Source organism: Danio rerio, chromosome 15 (assembly GCF_049306965.1).
Source record: "Danio rerio strain Tuebingen ecotype United States chromosome 15, GRCz12tu, whole genome shotgun sequence".
Taxonomy (NCBI): domain Eukaryota; kingdom Metazoa; phylum Chordata; class Actinopteri; order Cypriniformes; family Danionidae; genus Danio; species Danio rerio.
Window position 1 is genome coordinate 18,542,975 of NC_133190.1, and position 17,318 is coordinate 18,560,292.

Sequence of the window (17,318 nt, forward strand, 5' to 3'; positions counted from 1 at the left end):
TATAGCACATCTGCAAAATGTAGTTACTCGCCCAAAAACATTTCATTCATGCTGTAAAACCTACTTATTGTGTCAGTAATTTGGCCAAGGCAACCAAAACATAAAGTGTATTTGTCATGGTGTAAGCTGCACTGCTCAAAATGATTAGCTTTTTTGATTACTTCTTTCATCCATGACAGGCAACCATGGAAATTAAGCTTTAAAAAATCATATATTTGTTAAGAAGAGTCAATAGTACATAGAAAAAATATATAGGAACATTTGTGCTTATAAAGTGCATTCATTTTTGAAGAATGTATCACATGTAAAGTGCAATCTTGCGTGTTCAATTACTGTATTGTACATTTCATATTTCTTATGTTACCACAAATGCAGAAAAGACTAAAAAAAATGAACATCCATGAAAGGAATATTCTTGGTGAACAACCTGTCACTCTTGTTGGTCACGCCAGAGATTACAAGTCTTCCAATTGCCATAAGCATGATGCTGCAGTTTAGGATTTTGGATGTTCTTCATTCTCATAAACAAACATCCTCTTTTCAGTGAATATCAGCTGTTACCATCAGGAAAAAGACTGAGAATGTGTAAAACCAATAGACTGAAGCTTTTGTTTGTACCTACCTTGATAAAACTGTTGAACTCTACCAATAACAGTGCATATGTAGAACATTAGCACCTGACTGGGTTCTGTGTTTAATATATTTCATATTTATATACAAGGGGCGAAGCAGTGGCGCAGTAGGTATAGTGCTGTCGCCTCATAGCAAGAAGGTCGCTGGGTTGAACCTCGGCTCAGTTGGCGTTCCAATGTGGAGATTGCATGTTCTCCCTGCCTTCGCGTGGGTTTCCTCCGGGTGCTCCGGTTTCCCCCACAGTCCAAAGACGTGCAGTATACAGGTGAATTGGGTAGGCTAAATTGTTCGTAGTGTATGAGTGTGTGTGTGTGTGTGAATGTGTATGTGGATGTTTCCCAGAGATGGGTTGCGGCTGGAAGGGTATCCTCTGCTTAAAAACTTGCTGGATAAGTTGGCGGTTCATACTGTGGCGAACCCGGATTAATAAAGGGACTAAGCCAACAAGAAAATGAATGAATGAATGAATGAATATTTATATACAGTCTTATCTTTTAAACAATGTATGTTCTTAATTGTTTGTTCTTAATTGTTCTGTTTGTTTTATTTATTTTACTGTCTGTTTAGAGCAATGTTGTAGCTCCTTTTTGCCCAAGACAAATTTTCTCAAGACAAATAAAGTTTATCCTAATCTATCCTATAAAAAAAGATAGTGATTGCATCTACAAATACAGTAGTCAACATTTGAAGTGAATATTGTCCTACTGTAAGACAAGAATGGGTGTTGCTGAATAGTTTTGGACAACTTTGATGAAACTAGCATTAGTATACATAAAACACAAACACTTTTGAAATCCAAATCCTCTAAAGGATTGTAAGTCTGCATTATTTAGGGCAACCTGAGCTGACAACATTTACCAAAAGACATTATAATTTGAAAGGCATCTGTGCTCATGTTAGTCTGTTTTTTTTTTATTATTATTCCTGAGGTTTCCACAATTCTGGATCAGGCCGTATCCTGAGCAGCTTTTGTGGTGGTCATGGAGGAGTGGAGAGCATGAGACTGATTCCTGTAAGACCCCAGTGACAGACGAGTCTTCGCATTGATCTTAAAGGGCCAGCCTGTACACCAGCCGGTGAACACTCTCTTCCCTGCAGCTTCTCCACGATGGACGTCCAGCTTTCTCCAGCCTCCGGCGCCTAGACTGCAGCTCTGCACAAGGAGTTTGGCCATAGGAGAAATGTGCCAGCTGAGCCTGGTTTCTCTTCACATCGTCAGTTGGTGAAGTTTGTTCCTCGCCGCTGTCTCCACTGGCTTGCATGCACTGGCTGATTTAGGCATTGGGCAATATGGGTGATCGCCCAGGGCGGCATCTTGCTGTGGCAGGAAGGGGGGATGGTGCAAAAGAAAGAAAAAACAAAAACGTGCTCCGCTAAAATCAAAAGTGCCTCAGTATGCTTTGAGATACAATTTATTTTATGCAAGTGTATTAATTCCAAGAGTGGTAGGCTAATCCCAGGATAAAGATGTTAGAGGCCATTCATATTTGGCGTCTGTTGTAAGCACAAGTTTGTTTTTCTCTGTGCAACAAAAACAATACTGGTGCAAGCAAACTGATGGATGCACACTTAGAACCATCCCCGCGCACCTCACCCATGCTGCTCTTGATCCCAGGATGAATCCCAGTTGTTTACATGCATGCCGATAAAACACACACCGCTCATGCTCATACTTTGACACGAGGTGTCGACACGCAGCGAGTTTTGCTTGTTGTCGAAACTGAAGTTTATATGATATGATGATGATTTTATTGGGGTGATGCAGTGGCGCAGTATAGTGCTGTCGCCTCACAGCAAGAAGGTCACTGGTTTGAGCCTCGACTGGGTCAGTTGGCGTTTCTGTGTGGTGTTTGCATGTTCTCCCTGCGTTCGCATGGGTTTCCTCCGGGTGCTCCAGGTTCCCCCATAGTCCAGACATGCGGTACAGGTGAATTGGGTAGGCTACATTGTCTGTAGTGTATGAGTGTGAATAAGTGTGTATGGATGTTTCCTAAAGATGGGTTGGAACTGGAAGGGTATCCGCTGCTTAAAACATATGCTGGATAAGTTGGCGGTTCATTTTGCTGTGGCGACCCCAGATTAATAAAGGGATTGAGACGAAAAGAAAATGAATGAATGAATGATTTTATTTTGACTAAGCATGGCCATGAAGTAGAAAGTAGAGATAAAGAGTCAGGGAAGTAAAGACTACATTAATTCTCGGCGTTGCGTCGAGTCTAAGATGAACGGATAATTTTATGAAAAAACATATTGTTTGGAATTTATAGAATTGTCAAAATGAATATTCATGCAAAAGATTTCTCAAGTGATCTTAGCATATCAGTCCAGTTTTGTCTTTACATTGTTTTCTAGTTATATTTAGGATTGATTTCTGTTATTCATTTAGAATAATAATTGTACACCAACAACAACCCCAACAGTAATAATAATAATTTTATTTATAATAAATATTAATATTTTTTTTAATAATTCCAGTTCTGGTTTTGTCCAGATTTTACCCAAAGTTTGGGTAAAAAAATAAACTTTTTAAAAAATGTACATGTTTAATGGTCCTTTTTTATATTAACCAGATGTAACCTTCCGGGTGGGGGGGTATATGGGGTGGTTCGCCCAGGGTGCTATTCAAGCTAGAACTACCACTGCTTGTTTGGTTTGTGGCTTGCTCTGCAGTGTTTGGACTCTCAGCAGTGAAAATTAAACCACACTGAACTGAACTGAACTTAAACTCCGAAAACTGGACTGACACAGTTTCAATTTACTATAATCTTCTATGTTAAGTTCTATGGTAATCTACATTGTAAAAGCGCTAGAAAAATAAAGATAAATTGAATGAAATGTTTTGATCCTTGTTAAATGACAATTGTACTTACTGTTTGCACACGTGTACCAAAGCAGTTTGCTTAAATCAATAAGAAATGCCAATCTGAAGTAAACGATAAGCTAATAATTCTTGTTTTGAAAAATAAAAAATTCAATCAGGAATTGAGCCAAAGCGATTGAGTAAAAACTGTAAAGACCCCCGAACCCCAGTGTGAAGCCCCCTGCTTGGAAACACATGAAAATAAGCAGAATGAGAGTTAGTATGTGCTGTGACTCACTGATGAAGAGATTGCTCTGGCTCTGCCAACAGTCCCGCAGACTGAGCAGGAAAGGATGTCTGACTTGTCGCTACAACATAACAGTAGACAACACAAAATGAGATGGACATGAGCGCAGGCGCTGAGAGCAAGTGGGAGTAAATCCTAATGGCAACTGCGCGAACAAAAACAATTGAAGTATGAAATGTGTGCATGCACGCTCATAGGGCATTGACTGAGAGGAAGTAGGCGCTGTGGATGCAGTTAGAACCAGATCAGACAAGCCCCGGCCGACAGTGTGACTCACTTGAATGATCACCTCCTCCTTGGACTGCTGGAGGACTCCGTGTCTCAGAACCGCAGCTTTGGGTAAAACCTAACCGACAGTGACAGCAGAAAGTCTGGATTAAAGGAGGTGCAGTGGGCTGGATATATCGCATTAAATGACTGAGGATTCTGAACAATCACCTTAACAGCATAGGTCTCCTCTTTAGACACATCCTTCACCTTCAGGATTGGACCAAACGAGCCTTTAGCTATAAAACCAAGGATCTGAGAAAAGAATCATTAGTCAATAAAGGTAAAACAGACCTCAATCAAAGGATTTAAAGGGACTACTCCTGAAATGAGGCTCTTTAATGCATTTTATGTGCATCATTAAACAGTACATACAGTTGAAGACAAACCTCCTGTGAAATTTTAACTGCTTGTCAAATATTTCCCAAGAGTTGTTTAACAAACAGTTTTTTTAAACCCAATTTTAAACGTGATAATTTTTTTAAGTAATAACTAAAAACCTATTCCTTTTGTTTTTGCAATGATGACAGACATGCTTAACTAGATTAGTTAGGTTAACAAGGCAAGCTAGGTTAATTAGGTCATTGGAATTAGGCAATCAGTGGTTTGTTCTGAAGGCAATAAAAAATAATTATTTATATACATGACATATATATATATCAATATATATATTTATGTCATAACAAACTATTGTTTTAGATGTGATTAGCTTTGGTCAAGCACCAAAGAAACATAAAAAAAATTTTCCACTGTAAAAAGTGGAAACATTTATTATGGCTTGTGCCAGTGATGTACCTGTAAATCCACTTGTCTAGTAAACCTGTGAGGAAACTCCGGTAGGAAGATGGAAATAAAGCCCGGCAGTGTCCAGTTCGCATGAGGACCCTCGGGGTTTGAGTCTGAGGGCTGTGATTGCTCAGAGACAGGGTATTCTCTGCACTGGCCGCTGCGTCTAAATAGACCATGATGAACAAGCTGAGCCGGGACAGACAGAAAGCCCTGGTGACAGGACAGGGATCTCCTCTTCACCAGTGATGAAGAAGCCTGTAGCACATAAGCACATCACTAAATAAATACTGAACAAAAAAGCCATATTTTGTCTACATCATGTCTAATGGCTTTTACAAATGTTGTTTGTTTTCTTGATAACTCATTCTTAAAAACCTGGGAGTCCCATGATATGTCATTTTTAGGTTTATTACTGTTTGTTTAGGTAATATAATATTTTTTTCCAGAAAGAACCCTCTAAACTAAAAGGTTACCTCTTAAATTAAATTTGTTCCCCTTCTAAATGGGTCATTTTGATATGCTCTGTATCTATAGTCAAAATTTATGCTTGAATACATTAATACATAAAATGTGTAAAGGTTATGTTTCAGAAAGTAATTTGTACCTATTTACTCTACCCAACACCCGTGCCTGTAATGAGATACTGTTACTACGATAACCATCAGCAACATGATGGTTGGGCTTTTGTAGTATATTTTTATTTAGAGAATGTGTTGAATGTGTGAAATGGAGGACATTTCTACCCACATAGCAAAATTTCTCTGGCTCACACAATCAGCTTTTGCTTGGCCCACATGCTGCAGTAAATTACGGTACATGAATGGACCAATTCTGGCTTCCAGACAAGGGCCAAACATGGACCATATCTGGGACCAAGTTTCAGCCAAGTTAATAACCCATAACTGGTCCTAAACTGGGCCAGATACAGTTGAAGTCAGAATTATTAGCCCCCCTGAATTATTAGCGCCCCTGTTTATTTTTTTTTTCACCAATTTCTGTTTAATGGAGGGAAGATTGTTTCAGCACATTTCTAATCATAATAGTTTTAAAAACTAATTTCTAATAACGGATTTATTTTATCTTTGCCATAATAACAGTAAATAATATTTTACTTGATATTTTACATAAGACCCTTCTATACAGCTTAAAGTGACATTTAAAGGCTTAACTAGATTAATAAGGTGATCTAGGCAGGTTAGGGTAATAAGGCAAGTTATTGTATAACGATGGTTTGTTCTGTAGATTATTAAAAAAAAATAGCTTAAAGGGGCTAATAATTTCGTCCCAAAAATGGTTTTTAAAAAATTAATAACTGCTTTTAATCTAGCCGAAATAAAACAAATAAAACTTTCTCCAGAAGAAAAAATATTATCAGACATACTGTGAAAATTTCCTTTGTTAAACATCATTTGAGAATATTTGAAAAAATAAAATAAAATCAAAAGGGGGCTAATAACTCTGACCAACTGTATGTTAATGTCACCAGGGCCGGAATGAGACTCCTTTTCAGACCTGGAGTTTCAAGCTTTAGTCCGGCCCACCTCAGTTCACGACTGACTATATTAAAATAACGTCATTTCCAATTCATTTGACATCATGACACTACCATGTTTTTTTTTTATTCAAGGAAACAGCTGCCTTAGAACTTCAAATGCTAAATCTACAACACTATTCGTTAAAACATCACATTGTCCTTTCCTGCAATATCTGAGAATATATTCTGTGCAAAATTCTTTATAGATATCCAGTCCTTTGTAACGGCGGTCACACAAAAAATAAAAATAAAATATGTACACCTACATAAATAATCAAAACAATATTATATGTCTTAACAATAAAAACTAAAAAAAAAGGTCAAGTCAGCAGAAAATAAACAAAAAGAGCGAAGCTGCGGCAAAATAATGAATAAAAAGAGTGAGGCTATGGTCAAATAAATAAATAAATGAAAAAAGTGTGAGAATTCTTTGCTACCTGGGTAGTTACTATCTCCAAAAACGAGAGCGTTTCTCAGTAAATGTAATCTCTTAAATTGTCTTTTTAAAATGTATTGTAAAATTTACAAGCAACCCTGTTAAAAAAGAAACATTCGACATCCTCAAAGAACATCTAAGTTTTATTGGCTAACACTTTATCAGGAAAAAAAATGTTCAAAAGCGTGCACATTACTTTTAACTAGGTACTTAGCCAAAACACACAAAAAGTGCAAAATATATATTCAAAAGGCGGCAACACCAAAGCTCCAAAAATGCACATTTATTCAATTAAAAAGGCTGACACAAAATGTGCAACTTTTCAAGCACATGGCTCTTCATCAGACCATGTTTATCACAGTAAGGTGTAGGAAATCTTGTGGTCAGGAAGTGTTTAAATAAGAGCATATTAATAAATAAATAAATAAATAAATAAATAAATAAATAAAATATATATATATATATATATATATATATATATATATATATATATATATATATATATATATATATATATATATATATATATATATATATATATGGTAACTTCATTGACATGAATTATATTATTTCATTATGATTTTTTTAAATCATAAATTCATAAAGTGGATTTTTTTCCTCTTTTAGGTCATAAAAGTTCAAAAGTCTTGTAAAAAAAACAACTCACAGTTACACTCTATGGTTTTTATAATGGGTATTTTATTGAGTGCCTATAAAGCAGAGATGCCCTAAGTAGGCCCCCCTGGTCCAAGTTGGCCCATTGTAACCATTGATTTGGCCCACCATCCCATCTGAGAGAAGAGGGGAAATGATGAAGAGGATTGGGGCGAATGCTTTTAACAGAGATCCTCATTTCTATTTTGACATAACCTGTTTTGTTTGTTTTATTGCTTGAGCAACAAAAAAATTAACTGAAATGAAATGTTTCAAATAAGTGTCGTAAATGAATCAGATTTTTAAAAATGTAAATACTGTCACTCAATGGATAGAAGACTATGCAGAAAACATCGGCAAAAACTAGTGTAATTCTGTGATAAATGAGATTGTTTTGTTTTTACAGTAATAAGTTCATTATAAAATGTAAAAAAAAATACAGTATGGCATCTATATTTGCCTTCGACCCACTAGCCTCAATCAAGTTGGTTTTTGGCCCTTCATAAGAATAAGTTTGTGCACACCTGCTATAAAGGGCTAAAATGGTAATTGTATTGGTTTTAGTGGACACTCTAGTGGTCCCTGCTGGTAATTTGTTGCCTTCTGTTGGTGGAATGCTGAAATATTAACGGATTGTGTTCTCCTAATCACACTAAAAATGTAAAAAATCTACTTACACATTACTTGGTAGATTTTTAATAATGTTTTAGCATATGTAGTGGAAAACATTCAATTGTGAGGGATGATTATTCATTCATTTTTCCCCTGAGTGTGCGTCTATGCCAGCCTGGTGAAAGGGGTGGTTCTTTTTTTCCTCAAAAAGTAAACCTTTTGCAATTATTTGCCTCATATTCTATTTAATTATGATTAAATACTGCAATTTTGTGATATTTAAGCACTATTTTTTGCTGGATTAGCTTTCATCATAACCACACTTTTTGATGTACCAAACATATTTCCTAAATATTTCTAATAAAGAAATATGAATAAAAAAATTAAAATTCTTTTTTAAAAAATACAAATGTATGACATCATATAATATTAGACAAAAATAGAAATCTGTTAAAGTTTAAAATTAAAAACTGTAGTCATTGTCATTTGATAGTCAAATAACAAACTGGCCAGCATGTTCGACTTCCCTCAGTCACAATTTAGCTCTTTGAATAATAAAACAATTAAAAATATTAATAATGAAGAGCTTCACAACAATAGCCAAAAAAGTGTTCAAACATTTGTAATATGGGACGCTTTTTTTCAAGAATAAGGTCCAAGATTTAGAATAAAAATTACTGGAAAAATGTTTTCTCCATATTACAGCAATATAGTAGTGAAAGATGACTTCACACGTCAGATTATATGTTTTCTTGCACAGATAGATGTTGGACTCATCATGAAAAATTATTGTTTGCATTTGCCAGAGGATTCCCCTTGGTCTTAAAGCATTTTTTGGATGGGTTATTTGCACAATTTATGATGGCATAGCAATCAAAATAGGACAAATGAGCTTCTGGGACAAATTTTAAACCTGTCAGTGAGGGGCGGGTCTTTCTTTCGAACCACCCGACCCCCCCTGCGGGCCTGCTATGTTAGTGATGTCAACATTCATACTTTTGTTAATGTGGACGATATATGAATTGTGCAAAATATGCCAAAACTATGACAGGACATAACTAAAATAAAAATTCGTTTAATTAATTATGTTTTCTTTTTTTTCTATACACATTTAAAATATATATATATATATATTGTGTGGATTTCACATCTGGTAGTTCTGTTGTCAGTTCAGTTGTAAACATTTTGTTAAGCAAATACATTTGACTGACTGAACAACACCCAAGACTGGCAACATCTCAAGTGTCCGTGTAATTTTGCCTCATGAAATCGATAGTTTAGCCTCTATTTTTGTCTCATGAATCAATATTTAAATCAGACAATTGTAATTATGTACAGCTGCGTCAAGTACAAAACATTCGTCCGTTTTCCATCAATGTGAGGTGTGACAGCAATAAACACTCCTACCTTATTTTTACTCCCGTCGCCGCCCATCGCATGTTATAAACAATACATTAACGACACGTTCTTCCTTAAAAACCACCTTTCCCCACAGAAGTCCTTCAATAAAAAGTGAACCACGTGTCAGTGACTTCGGTCCTCTTTTCTTTAGCACAAACCATTTCAACAAGCAAGTGTACAAAGCTTTGACACACATGCAGTAGAATCGAAAGACTCTACCCGCCCACTCATTAATATTAACATATAAACAAGTCTATAAGTCACTCACAGCATTGTACTTCAAACGCCAGAAACGTCATCACTGATTGATTACGTAATTCGACTATTGTTTCTAATGTTCAGTGAATGGTCCGTGTTAATAATCTCCAATTGTATTTGCTACACCGACTAATTTTAATAATCTTTGTCTAAATTATTAATACATTTATGATCAAATGTATTATAATAAAACACGCATATCTTTATCATTATAAAAGTTTAACGTATTCCTGTTAATTACGACGATTTTTAGTTTTATCTAAAACACTAACAATTCTCACACAAATGTTTGTTTTTGTGAATTGTGGGGACATTACATAGCTTTTAATTGTTTTTATACTGTGCAAGCTGTATTTTCTATTGCCCTAACCTCACCCTGCCCCTAAAATCAACCCTCACAGGAAACTGTGTAGTTTTACTTTCTGAAAAAAACCCATTCTGTGTTATTTAGAAGAGCTTTTTGCGAAATGAGGACATCAGGAATGTCCTCATATTTCACCAACTTCTTGTGTTATACCTTCACTCACTGGCCACCTTATTAGGTACACCTACCTAGTACTGGCTTGGACCCCCTTTTCCCTTTAGAACTGCCTTAATCCTCAAGCAGTTGCTGCAGATTTGTCAGCTACACATCCATGATTTGAAGCTCCTGTTCTACCACATCCCAAAAGTGCTCTATAGGATAGAAATCTGGTGACTGTGGAGGCCATTTAAGTACAGTGAACTCATTGTCATGTTCAAGAAACCTGAGATGAGTCTGAGATGATTCATGCTTTATGATATGGCGTGTTGTACTGCTGGAAGTAGCCATCAGAAGATGGGTACACTGTGGTCATAAAGGGATGGACATGGTCAGCAACAATACTCAGGTAGGCTGTGGCATTGATACGATGCTCAATTGGTACTAATGGTAATGGGACCAAATTGTACCAAGAAAATATCCCCCACACCATTACACCACCACCACCACCACCAGCCTGAACCATTGATACAAGCCAGGATGGATCCTCCATGCTTTCATGTTGTTGATGCCACACTCTGACCCTACCATCCAAATGTCGTAGCAGAAATAGAGACTCATCATCAGACCAGGCAACGTTTTTCCAATCTTCTATTGTGTAATTTTGGTGAGCCTGTGCGAATTGTAGCCTAAAGTTCCTGTTCTTATCAGACAGGGTTGGACAAGGTTCAAGGTTGGATGTGTTGTGCGTTACTTGAGTTACTGTTGTTTTTCTAATAGCTCGGACCAGTCTGGCAATTCTCCTCTGACCTCTGGAATCAACAAGGCATTTACGCCCACAGAACTGCCGCTCACTGGATATTTTCTCTTTTTCTGACTATTCTCTGTAAACCCTAGAGATGGTTGTGCGTGAAAATCCCAGTAGATAAGCAGTTTCTGAAATACTCAGACCAGTTCGTCTGTCACCAACAACCATGCCATGTTCAAAGTCACTTAAATCACCTTTCATCCACATTCTGATGCTCGGTTTGAACTGCAGCAGATCGTCTTGACCATGTCTACTTGCCTAAATGCATTGAGTCGCTGCCATGTGATTAGCTGATGAGAAATTTGTGTTAATGAGCAGTAGATACATAAAACAAGAACAAATAAGAGTTTCTGAAGGACTCATTTGGGCCTGCTTTTTTATTTTACAGACAAATATTAATTTGCATGCGTGGTGACATTGAATACCTCCCATTATTTGTACAAAGAACAATAACTAGGCCCAATGCCTGATACAGTGGGGCGGGAAGAAAAAGAAAATCAAAATAGTGCTCAATTTTTAAACATTCAAGCTCAACATCTTTGACTTTTGAAGCTGACAAGCAAAAAATCAGCAGCATCTGAAGACATTATCGAAACGATACCAGAAATAACGCACAGATACAAAAATATCAGAAAATACTTTGTGTAAAAAGTGCCATAGTGTTAAAATTACAAAGCATTAATTAATCAGATCGGCCGCAAAAATGGCATAAAACAAGATGCTTTCCCAATGACACGGTCCATTCGCTTTTGTATTGCACTATGTAGTTAGTACAGTAAAACAGTGGTCAACTAACTATTACCATGTAGGATTTAACACTCCCCTAAAGTGTGGATTAATCATCCATAACTTCACATACAGTGGAACTATATGGGTTTTCCAGTACACGCACGGTTCAGATTTTTCTTGCAGCTCCAAGCAAGATTCTAACACTAGTGTCTCCTGATCCAGCAGGAGAGGCGTCACAATACACTGATCACAAAATACAGATGAACCTTTGAGTTGTGGGACACCCTCTGGAGCCACAAGGACGTTATCCTCCAATATATGTACAGTAAATGACTCACACAACAGCAGTACATAAAACCAAATGTTAAATGTACAGCCCTGATGTTAGACTATAGAATGACTCCATCTCATCCGGTGCTGGTTTTCATGTCCACATCCAGCGTGGACTTCTAAAGGCACCCCTGGTGAAGCGGAGAGGGTTTCTGGACTTGATTTATTCATCACAGTCCACATCTTCTCTCACGAACTGTTTCACTTGCGGCGACTGAAGATGCTCTTTTTGCTGGAGCTCTTGTCCGCCGTGCTGAAGCCGATCAGAAGCCTGGCCTTCTCGTCCTCCACCTGCTGCTGGAGGCTGCTGTCTGTTTTACCGTCCGTGGCTTTCCCTCGAGACTCTGAGCCCGAGGCTGGTTTCAACCGCAGCTTCTCCTTTATCATCTATGCAGTTTGAGAGAGAAGTGTCATGGTAAGCAATCTGAGGGCTGTGAAGTATGACCATATCCAGCGTATTGACTAAGTTTATTATTTCATATTGTGCTCTAACGTTTATTTTGTGGCGTCACAAAATACATTGTCTATGGCAATACATTTTCATAATTTACATGAGCGCAATAATACATGCCACTATGAGGATGTAAACAGATATTGTGAGAAATTTGCAATCTTGAAAGTACAATGTTATACACACTATCACCACTGTCACCTATCCAAGTTTTAGAAAAAACAAATAACATCTTCCAGTTGATCATTTGGTATCAGAAGTGGCTTATAAGAAAGGCAAAGGCTTCTAGATTACGCTTTTTTTTACCAAAATAAATGATGATTTATTATGAATTATTAAATTAGGACAGTAAGGTCTTACTTTGCTTAGACAAAAGTCTTGTCACTTAACAGAAATAATGTACAGTATAGAATATAAAGTCATGGTGCAGTGGAAAAATAATGAATATTCTCCCATGAGCTTGGACGACTGCATCCACACATCTCTGCAATGACTCAAATAACTTATTAATAAAGTCGTCTGGAATGGCATAGAAAGCGTTCTTGCAGGACTTCCAGAGTTCATCGAGATTCTTTAGATTAATCTTCAATGCCTCCATCTTACATGCTCAATAATGTTTAAACTGGTGACTGGGCTGGCCAATCCTGGAGCACCTTGACCTTCTTTTCTTTCTGGAACTTTGATGTGGAGGCTGAATTATGAGAAGAAGCGCTATCCTGCTGAAACATTTGCCCTCTCCTGTGGTTTGTAATGTAATGGGCAGCATAAATGTCTTGATACCTCAGGCTGTTGATGGAATGTAACCCGTACTGAATGTAACCCCAAACCATTATTTTTCCATCACCAAACTTGACAGATTTCTGAAAAAATCTTGGGTCCATGCAGGTTCCAATAGGTCTTCTGCAGTATTGGTGATGGTTGGGATGGAGTTCAACAGATGATTCATCAGAAAAAATCTTTCTCTGCCAGTTTTCCAAAAGATCAACTAGAAGTCAAGTTATCATTTGTTGCTCTTATAACTGGGACTGAAAACAAGACTTTTGTCAGGTAGTGTATGTCTGATGAATTTTATGTTGGACATGTAATCATAGGTTTTTGAGAAATGTTTTATACTTTATTAATATTTAATTTACATTTCTACATTTTTAATCAAGCATTTTCCTGAAATTCTTTTTAAAGTGAGAAAAACAAACATATATAAATTAGCAAATCCCTGAGTAAATACTATAAATGTAAAAAATAAACACTGCTTTACATGTGGTCAATAATTTGTGATGTATATCGTTTATCATCAGGATGTGAGTTGATGACTTATATCGTGATTTGAGTTTTATGAGATTTATCGCCAAGCCCCATGAGAGTGAATAAAGGACAATAAGCTGTCAAACACAATAAGTTGTAGGATTTCTGAATTGTACATCGAGCACCTTTAAAGGTTGATTTTCTGTCTAGTGATTACCTGTGCAACTAGCGCTTTCCGACTGTCTCTTTTCACAGCCATAGCGAAGTCCAGCCAGGTCCAGGTGTTGTTGTGATACTCCAAACAGGGCAGAACAAGATTCAGATCCTTCCAGTCTACGCTGCTCTTCTCTCCCTATACATACACCACAAGAGAAATGCTTACAGTCACACTTCACTAGAGCTTGTGATTAATTAAGTATTAGCTTTTAAATGCTTTTGCTGGGAAGGTAAAATGACTTTTAGTTGTTTATAAACTCAGATCTATAAAATCGGCTTCAATTTGCAAATATGTTTAAGCAAACCAGTATAAAATACTCCCTCATGGTAATTGACTGATCAACAATGTACTTAACTAGACACATTTTTTTTAAGTATTGTAATTTGAAAGCCACAATACACATACACATTATTAAATATTACTTACTATATTTACAATTTTGATGGCTATTTGGGTAAACCTTTTTCATTTCAAGGCAAATGCATAAATACTGAGTGATATTCAGCTGTATTTTTAATATAGTTGAAAAAAAGTACCTATATTCAAGGATACTTCCAAAGAATATTTATGTTTAAAAAGATTAACCAAATAACAAATAATTAATAAGAAACTTTCTATTTAAAAAAAAAGCATTCAAAGAAAAAATATATATATCATGGTTTCACCAAAAGATTTAACAGCTGTTAACTGATTTCTAAAGAATCATGTGACACTACTAACTGGAGGATTAATTGCTAAAAGACTGAATTTATCATTTATAGTTTTGTTTCTGAGCAAAACAAAGTTTGTCTTTTTCTGTAATCTACTGATGACATTTCTTCTAAATTGTAAACAAAAGTGCTCTTATTTATACTTCAGTAGAATTAAGAAATCAATATTTGGTGGAATAACCCTGATTTTCAATGACAATATTTTTATTTGAAATCTGGAAGAAATGTTAACAGACCATCATAAAATAAAACAAATATTGGCATTTTACTCAAACCCTAATCTAATAAATTTGTATAACCTGAGAGACGGGAAATGTACAAATGCTCTCTTATTTTCCTCAGCTGTATATGTATATAGAGTACCAACCTTGTAACTGACACAGAGTGGAACCTGAGGAATCTTGATGTAAATGAAAGAATTGTTCATGGCTGCTCTCTCTTTCATCTTGTCAATGTCATCAACGGGATGCTGAAACGGATGGAGGTATTAGATAACTTTTTTACAATCAGTTAGTGACTGTTATTATTAATATACATTCCTCCTAAAAACAGTGTATTAATTACTAATTAGATCACAAAACAAAATCTGCAATGAATAAAAACCATCTCTCACGGATAGAAAAAATATATATATACCTCAGGTGGTTTGCGAAAAGACCTCCTGACTCCAGCGGTGCGATTTAACCCTTGCGTGACCCCTTTCCCAGGCCCAAGTCCTGCTATGGAGTCTTCAGAGAGCTGCCTGGGTTTTACCACACCTGGGAGTAAAAAAAACCCCACAATGTTCAAGTTCATTTATTTATTGCCACATCAGCAACCTATGGCTAATTCATATCAAAATCAATATAGATAAAACATATTAAATAATAAGAACTTCAACAAGAACTTCACATTTTAATAAGAGATGATACAAATTACATAAATAAACATAAATAAATAAAAATGATTGAGATACGTCATTCAAAGTAGGGTTAGGCGATGTTGACCAATTTGGCATCGTATGATGTCTAATCTAAAATATTGCAATGGATGATGGAATCATCATCGCAGGTGGCGGTGAATTAATTGTTTATGAACAATTAATTCATAACGAATAAATTATTTGTAGCCTACCGTTTCAACTACCTGACCTGCATGGTCATTGTTTTACCCTTAACCAAATCATAAATAAAGAAAAATTACAGGCAATTTACCACCTGTCAATCACTTTATCCAAGTGATTGACAGGTGGTAAACATAAACAGATGTAAAAGTGGTCACACTTGGTCTAACTTAAACAGCACATCCATGGAAGAATAAAAGAACAGACCTCTATAATGTATACAAATTAATTTCCACCACACATGGAAGTCTAGGGCGCTCACCCAATGGTCTGTAAGGGTCCTAATGCCCCAGTATAGTGAAGAAGGCAATATACTGTCAATGAGCAGCATCTTTCACATGAAACATTACATCTCTCCTCTCCAACAATAAGCCGGTGTGTGGTGTACGGTCTGGTGCAATATGGCTGTTGTTGTCTCATCCAGGTGGATGCAGCACACTGGTGGTAGATGATGAGATTTCACCCAAAATGTGTAAAGTGCTTTTAATACCCAGAAAAGCGCTATATAAATGTAAGGAACTATTATTATTAGTGTATGTTTTATGGTGAGAGAGGCTTACACATTGGCAGTGCATCATTCTTCACTAAATACAAATAAGCTGACCTCAAGTGACCAATGGTGCATCTAGTAAAACAGTTTGGTCATGCCTGGTCTTCAAAATAAAATGTGGAAAGTGTCTTTATAGATGCTTGAGGCTGATCTCCTGAAATTTATTATTTGTACAATAGTCCCATTCCATTTGCCCCACAATCTTAATGAAAGTCACCCTGAAACGATACCAGAAATACAACCCTTGAATGACAAACAAACTACGAGCTTTTAATAGCCAAGGATGGGCAATCACTGTGACAAAACATCAGCAGACAGAAACCTAATACTCTCGCTGGAGAACAGGGGTGGAGGGGAAAAGAGATGGAAAAAGAAATCAATGTAAACTGATATTGATCAGAATGGGCAGCACTACTGATGTCAATAGAGCACAGAGTGGTTTAAACAGGAACAGAAGAGAGCAAAAAAACAGGTCCCACTTTATATTAAGTTTCTTTAACTACTATGTACTTACACAAACTATAAATACAATGTACTTACTGTGTTCATAGTGTATTGCAAAACACTTCTGTTGCTCTTTAGGTATGATGATACAGGTAATTTTAGGGAAAGGTTGGTGCTATGGTAAGGTTTAAGGTTTATGTGATGGTCAACAGTGTAATTAAATATGTAATACTAATTACAGACATTAATTACAGATGTAATTACAAGCAGGTTATTAATCAATCATGAGTACATTGCAAAGACATACAGTGACCGGCCACTTTATTAGGTACCCCTACCCAACTGCTCGTTAATGCAAATTTCTCATCAGCTAATCACATGGCAGCAACTCAATGCATTTAGGCAAGTAGACATGGTCAAGACGATCTGCTGCAGTTCAAACCGAGCATCAAAATGGGGAAGAAAGGTGATTTAAGTGACTTTGAACATGGCAAGGTTGTTGGTGCCAGACAGGCGAGTCTGAGTATTTCAGAAACTGCTGATCTACGGGGATTTTCACGCACAACCATCTCTAGTGTTTACAG

General features: G+C 36.5%; 1 protein-coding gene across 6 annotated transcripts in view; it reads right to left on the bottom strand.

The window, feature by feature from the left end:
* Positions 1 to 9,620, bottom strand: part of aldoca (aldolase C, fructose-bisphosphate, a) — a 41,873-nt gene extending 32,253 nt beyond the window's left edge. For 4 of the 6 annotated variants that reach the window (XM_068213608.2, XM_068213607.2, XM_073923313.1 and 1 more), the window contains exons 1-5: positions 9,440 to 9,620; positions 4,803 to 5,051; positions 4,179 to 4,262; positions 4,018 to 4,086; positions 3,732 to 3,801 (exon numbers count right to left, since the gene is read on the bottom strand). In XM_068213608.2, coding sequence (XP_068069709.1) covers positions 3,732 to 3,801; positions 4,018 to 4,086; positions 4,179 to 4,262; positions 4,803 to 5,051; positions 9,440 to 9,466 — 499 coding nt within the window. In that variant the 5' untranslated portion in view covers positions 9,467 to 9,620. Of the gene's footprint in view, positions 1 to 885; positions 1,952 to 3,731; positions 3,802 to 4,017; positions 4,087 to 4,178; positions 4,263 to 4,802; positions 5,052 to 9,439 lie in introns of all 6 variants that reach the window. The other 2 variants (XM_073923311.1, XM_073923310.1) reach the window with 2 other exon arrangements.
* Between the last annotated feature and the right edge of the window lie 7,698 nt (positions 9,621 to 17,318).